Raw genomic sequence first — 6915 nt, forward strand, 5'->3', positions numbered from 1 at the left:
TATGAATGGAGCTAATGGGAGAGAGAGCAGAGACTGTTTCGTCAAATTTGTTTTCAAAAAATAATTGAGAGGAGTAAGTGTTTATACATGTTGAGTTATGAAGCAGAGTTTGAGTGGAAAATAAAGTCAGTTTAACTTGATAAGTAATAGCCTAATTAATATCCTAATCTTATCTATAATTTCGTAATCTCTCCTAGAGTTTGAGTGGAAAATAAAGTCTGTTTAACTTGATAATTAATCGCCTAATTTTGTTCAAATTAATATCCTAATCTTATCTATAATTTCGTAATCTCTCCTAGAGTTTGAGTGGAAAATAAAGTTGTTTAACTGTTAAAAACAGCAGTGTAAATCACTCAAGATCAATATGTATATATTCATATATTCATGGAAATTTGCAGAAACAAAATAATTTAACTACTAACCTCCAGTCATAGCAATTTTGTTGTTGCTGTGTTCTTGAAAAGTTACAGACTCTTCTAATGCACTACAATCCTTAGAACGATGGTTTTTGGGATTAGAAGAATTGTGTGTATTAGGAATCTGTAACTGTTCCCCTTTTAAAGTATGTAAAAGTCTTTCCATCAAAGACAACTTTTGTGTGTAGGAGAGCATTTGTAGAGAATTTAATGTCTATGAATTAAATGTCACAAACATCATGCCCAATTTCCAATTTCCAATACATAAATGATATCAACTTCATATTAATGATAATAAATAAGAAATATTTAAGGCTAGTTTGTATTTTAAAACGATAGAAGTGTCTTTCTCAACAGCTAAAATTTATCTTTGTGGACAAGAGAAATTAATCAAGATGAAGTAAAAACAGCGAGCTGAAGTTCAGTGGGTGGCTTCTTATCTTCATCTTCATCATCTGTAGGGGTAGACTTGTAATAACATGCGTACAAAATCAGTTGTACTGCACCCGAGAGTGCTCCGAGCCCATTCCCAATCTACAAAAATCAACCCACAATTAATATATTTAATCAATCACAAATTGATTTTATTAGGAATATAATTACCAAGATATAAAGGTCGAAACGAATCAAGGCAAACGTCACCCAAATCACTCCATTCAGAAAATTGGCCAATGAGAGATAGAATGGCATGTATTTCACACTTTTTGTCGTGATAACTTTTTTCTGTCAAAACAAGATAAAAACATAAAATTATAATATAAAATTATATCATTAATAATATTTGACTAGTCAAGGATAGAATAATTACCATGATAGTAAGAGGCGACGTATACATGAGAACTCCAAATATAACACAAAGAATACCAACAATTCGAGATCTCTTCTCATGGGTGTGATTAAGTAACAATGTGCACGTAGCCACCACGCCCAAAAATAGAAGCTCTATCATTATCCAAATTATCACCTTAAACTAAGATCATTAATATTCATTAGATGATGATTACTGAAATTTGACTCAGTAAAGAAGTATTTTTAGATAAATTAATGTGCTTACGCGGCTTTTCTTCTTGGCAAAAATGAAGAAAATAGTAATGTAAGCGACCTCCATTGCAAGTCCAACACCATTAATGGTGACAACGAGAATGCTATCTGGGGTGACGAATGGTAAGCCATAGAAGATCCACAACATGCAATTCATAATGGTTGCCAAATAAGGATCAGGCTTGAACTCTTCAACTGATCTATTCTTGTAGATCTTGACAAATGTTGGTCTGTATCATCACATCAATTACAATGTTTATCTTTAGTAAAATTTTCGATCAAGATATAATCCATAATTTCAGGAAAGCTTCTTCAGTAGTAGTAATAAACTAGTGATAATGAAAGATAACAGAAAAGAAAAAAAAAATTATGGATCATCGATGTAATTAATATTATGTTTTAACTTATGACAGATAAACATTAGCGTTTTTAATGAGTTGGGTCCAATTAAAGAAGGCACTAGGCAGTAGTCTTTTTACTAAAAGCCTTAATGGATCATTATTGGAAAAAAAAAAAAAAATATTAGAATAAGAGTGAAATTTTTGGAAAAAGATAAATAATATTAGAAGTGTAAAATAGACCCAATGAATATTGTGGAATCGTACCGTTCACTCTAGAATGTGCACAGGATAAAACTTAATTCTGTCAATAGGTGACAAAAAGACTGAAATATATACTGTTGATGCTTGATTTTGACACCAACGATTCACACGTCTAAAGTGCTAAGGTGACTTAGGAATTACACGTGAAATGGAAATGAAAGGAAATAAAGCGGAAGATGAGATTTGAATATGATACTGAGATTATATATATTGTAGAAACATAAATAATAGATTGATAAGAGGGGTTTTTATAGTGGTTCGGATGCTTAGAACAAATCCTACATTCACTGTTATTTTATTATTCTCTGACTATTTTTATGATATTGCCTGTAAGACATACAAAGATGAAGAAATACTTTGCTTTACAGAGAGAAATAATGAAGCTCAAATCTATGCCTAGCTCTCATATGCTCAATCTCCTCTTTTCGTGAAAAGATGTGCTCATTTATACACCTTTTAGGTCAACGTAATGAGTTCTTCTGCAAGTTGTCATAACATGTGGGGACCACTCCTTAATCCTTATCTTTTTATTTTGATAAAGTTGGGATAAGTGTGCGGTCTTCATCCACTCATAGACAAAACTTGATTCTGTTGGGTTGGTGACAGCCGTATCTCTTCTGTCTTGGGGCGATGTGGCAGCTCCTAGATGACACAAAGCCTTTCTGAACTTTGATTGGTTGGTGCTGACATCAGTACGATTTTTTAGGCACAACAGAACCCCCCCCTCCCCAGTTTTTGGAGTGCGTAATTGCACTTCAAAAACTCATGTCTTAGATCTGAATGGTTGTCGCACTATAGGTTGTAGTCTCGAACTGAAGAGCTCAAACTATGCTTGGCGCGATCGGGTACTGAGAGCTAGAACTGTGATCTAAGAGCTTGGAGTGATCTGAAGCTGAACGCGATCTGATAACTGAAATGAAATGTCCAGTAGATGAATTTTTGGAGGGAGCTAACGTTAGAAACCCAAACGCACGGCTTAGAAACCTTAAACAGATAAGCCAACTTAAAACAACCATAACTTTTGATTCGGGAGGAGTTTTGGAGCCCGTAAGATATCCACGGAAATCTTGTTTCGAGCTCTACGTTATGGTGACTAGGGAACCTAATTGGGGCTATTTTTAGGGCCAAAATCCACCGTTTTTGCATGTTTAGGGGTTGTTTTGAGTTTTCTACGTGTTTTTTCTAACGCTGCCAGCTAGTCGCGATATGAGAACTAAGAACGATCACGTTTTGAGAGTTGAGAACACGACTTGAGGTTGTTTGCAATATCAAAGCTAAGAGCTGATCGCGATTTGAGAGTTAGGAGCTGATCGGGATTTGATATGAGCTCGACCTGAGAGCATAAAGAGCTCGATTAGAGAGCTTAAAGAGCTTGATTAGAAAGCGTGGAAGGAGTTCGATTAGAAAGCATGAAAGGAGTTCGATCAGAAAGCGCGAAGCTTGATATGAAAACTCGAGATCAACGATCTAAGCGTGAGATCAGCGATCTGACCACGCGATCTGAAGCTAAAGATCAGCGATCTAAAGCTGAAGATCAAGATGATCTGAGCGTACAATCAGCTATCTGACCACGCGATTGGAAAGCAAAAGAAAGATCAGATATCTGAGCGTGCGATCAACGATTTGAACACGCGATTTGAAGCTAAAGATCAGTGATCTAAAGATGAAGATCAAGACGATCTGAGCGTGCGATTAGCAATTTGGCCACACGATCGGAGAGCTAAAGATCAACAATCTGAAGCTGAAGATCAGTGATCTGGCCATGCAATCGGGGAGCTAAAGATTAGCGATCTGAGCGTGCGCGAGTCGTTGGTGTCAAAATCAAGTATCAACATATATAATTAAATGAAATATTTTCAGATTAAAGAGCGTGTCAAATTTTTTATCCTAAAACTGGAATTTTTTTATTTCTTCTTATTTTCATTAATCTGTGTCCTAATAAGTATTTTATGAACATGAAAAAAGAAATATCATTTTAATATATAGAAAAATTAAAGTCAATTATATATATCAAGAAAAGAGAGAATGAGATTTACATTGGTGATGCAAATAGGAAGAAGGAGATGACATTTCCTGCCAAAAAGAAAAAATCAAAAAGAAAAAAAAAAAAGATAGAAAATGAGGCAGGTTTAATCTCATTTTCAGAATTAGCGCTAAGCATAACCTTATAAAAATGGTTGAATATATACATATGAACAATTATAAAATCCTTGGACATGCCTGGTTATACATCTGCGTGTTTGATTATATCTTTAGATAAATTCTTTAAAAAAAAATGGTAAATCTGGTTATACTTCTTCGAGATGCAGCATTTGTCATATCAATGGACAATAAATGAAAATAATCATGCATCAAAAGCATGATAAACCAATTAATAATTCCTCTACATTTAAGTGCAAAATATTTTTATTGAAAAACTGTGAGTAGAAAATCAAAGGTAAAACATACCGATGATGCCAACAATATTCCGGGCGGTTGATGCAGTAACCATTTCTGAAGTTTCGATACTATGCTAAGAGCAAGAAAAATTAAAACGGGAGGACAAAGAAAGAAGGATTAAAGAAAGCATGAAGTAGTGTTGTGAAAGTTCAGTACTTTATTATTGAATGATAATTTGATTTATTGGCAAGATAAGAAGAACTAGTTGTATATGGAAAGAAAATATATGAACAATATTAATTGTAATGATTGTAAAATCTTTCTAAAACAAGATTGATATGATCTTGTAACAGATGGAAACAGATATCTGGCTATTAGTATCTAGTTATAAGAATGCCCATTCACGCCTACAGGGAAATTAAGTAATCTCTTGCATGCATGAGTACGTGGAGTATTTTATCATGAAATTTCATTGGTATTTTATCTGTTCACAGGATGATGTGGTGTGTTGTGATTGGATAAATAATAAAAAAGAAAAGAAATTAAATTGAATTGAATCAGAGAAGAACAACAAGAACCCTGTAATAAGATTTGTTTATGTAGAATCGACATTTATGGAAAGATATGGGCATATATAGTAGATAAGCAGGTAGAAATCTCTAAGAATAAGACCGTTTCTGTTCAATCTATTTTTTCCCTTGAAAAAAAGAAAAAAACAATGTAAGAAAATAAAACATAATATAATCAGCCCTACATACCGATAATGCGGAATTTATTGCGGATTACATTACGATAAGAAAATTAAAAACTGAAAATTAATCTTCAAAATAAAAATTAGATTAGAACATTAATCAATTATGTATTTAAACGAAGTGAATATGAATGTGTAAACGATTTAATTTATGGAGGTGAGAAAGAGAAATGGAATTTTGTATTCAGTCTGTAACAACTTTTGTGTATAGGAGATCATTTGTAGAGAATTTGATGTCTCTTAATTAAACGTCACAAACATCATGCCCAATTTAATTTGTGAAGGTGAGAAAGAGAAATGGAATTTTGTATTCTGTCTACCACAACTTTTGTGTGTAGGAGACCATTTGTAGAGAATTCGATGTCTCTGAATTAAACGTCACAAACATCATGCCCAATTTTCAAATTCCAATACATAAATGATATAAACTTCATATTAATGATAATAAATTAGAAATATTTAAGGCTAATTTGTATTTGAAAACAATAGAAGTGTCTTTCTCAACAGCTAAACAATTTTTTTGGTGGACAAGAGACCCTATATATATATATAAAGACCATTCTCAAATCCATCTTTTTTTTAACCCCTGTCCGTTACCCTACCATTTTTGTCCACTTCTTTCTGAACCAAAAAATGTAAATTTCTTCAATGGAAAATTAGTATATTATTTATTTCATTCAAAGCATGGAAATCTTCAAAGAACTCTACTTGCAAAGAACCTATTATGAGCGTCCAGCGAAACGTGGTGGATTCTGAATGTTTTTGTTGGTATTTGGCCGGAGAACTCTACGAAAGAAAAGAAGAAGAAACTGAAAGTGAACTGCAGATTCATTATACTGTAACTTGCAATAGATACACATCAAAGGCTTATTATTTTACCAACTACAACAACCATTCAGACTTTAAATTTCAAAAACGAAGTTGGTAACTTAATACACATTTATCTTACATTGATTACACCTAAACATGACACAAAATTAACAACTCCAGCAGCTTCAATTTTGGCAGAAAAGGAAGGAATGCATCTGCTGCTTGGCGCCAAGCACTCATTCAAAAAGTAAACTGACTTAACTGAATTTTCCAGCAAATTATCAATGCTTCAACACTCCTCCTTGATAATTTTGCTGGAAACACCAAGTCTAATCCTGAAGCTTTCAAACTTGGTTTTAGATAATCCCTTAGTTAGGATGTTAGCCACTTGATCATCACCATTACAGTGGACCAGTTTCACTTCTCCTTCCTGCTCAGCCTCTCTCACTGCATGGAACTTGATCTTTATATGTTTGGTTCTCCCATGATGGACTGGATTCTTAGCCATAGCCACAGCCGATTGATTATCACACATTATCACAGTAGGATGCTTTTGTTTCAGCTTCAAATCTTCCAAGATTTTTCTCAACTAGATAGCCTGATTTACAGCAGCTGCAGTCGAAATATACTCTGCCTTTGCTGTGGATTGTGAAACCGTTTCTTGCTTCTTCGACATCCAGCAGATTGCACCATGGTTCAGGAAGAAAGTATACCCTGAAGTGCTTTTCATGTCCTCCACTGAACCAACCCAGTTACTATCTGAAAAACCAATTAAACCAAAGTCTTCTGACCTCCTGTACCATACTCCAAAGCTGGTGCTCCCTTTCACATATCTGAGCACTCTTTTTGCAGCTCTAAAATGTGTTTCTTTGGGCTGACTCATAAACTTGGATAGTAGGCTAGTTGCAAAGATCAT

The 6915-nt window shown here is 34.0% G+C and overlaps 2 protein-coding genes across 2 annotated transcripts; both read right to left on the minus strand.

The window, feature by feature from the left end:
* Window positions 1–806: 806 nt before the first annotated feature.
* LOC116123689 (bidirectional sugar transporter SWEET4-like) lies at window positions 807–4550 on the minus strand. Its single transcript, XM_031409432.1, has 6 exons — window positions 4508–4550; window positions 4096–4132; window positions 1471–1687; window positions 1225–1386; window positions 1020–1139; window positions 807–950 (listed from the first exon to the last, which is right to left on the minus strand). The coding sequence occupies exons 1-6, from the start codon at window positions 4548–4550 to the stop codon at window positions 807–809; spliced, it is 723 nt and encodes a 240-aa protein (XP_031265292.1).
* Window positions 4551–6588: 2038 nt separating this feature from the next.
* Window positions 6589–6915, minus strand: LOC116123690 (secreted RxLR effector protein 161-like). The gene has a single exon (XM_031409433.1). It carries the CDS (start codon window positions 6913–6915, stop codon window positions 6589–6591), a length of 327 nt encoding a protein of 108 aa, XP_031265293.1.

This window comes from Pistacia vera, unplaced genomic scaffold, assembly GCF_008641045.1.
Source record: "Pistacia vera cultivar Batoury unplaced genomic scaffold, PisVer_v2 Contig144, whole genome shotgun sequence".
NCBI classification, from domain to species: Eukaryota; Viridiplantae; Streptophyta; class Magnoliopsida; order Sapindales; family Anacardiaceae; genus Pistacia; species Pistacia vera.

Excerpts from the sequence above, each read along its gene's own strand:
- LOC116123690 (XM_031409433.1), bottom strand. The coding sequence starts at position 6,915 with ATGATCTTTGCAACTAGCCTACTATCCAAGTTTATGAGTCAGCCCAAA.
- LOC116123689 (XM_031409432.1), bottom strand. The coding sequence starts at position 4,550 with ATGGTTACTGCATCAACCGCCCGGAATATTGTTGGCATCATCG. Across the intron at positions 4,133-4,507 it reads GAATATTGTTGGCATCATCG|GAAATGTCATCTCCTTCTTC; the intron begins GTATGTTTTACC and ends TCTTTTTGGCAG. Across the intron at positions 1,387-1,470 it reads TTGCCAAGAAGAAAAGCCGC|TTTAAGGTGATAATTTGGAT; the intron begins GTAAGCACATTA and ends TAATGATCTTAG.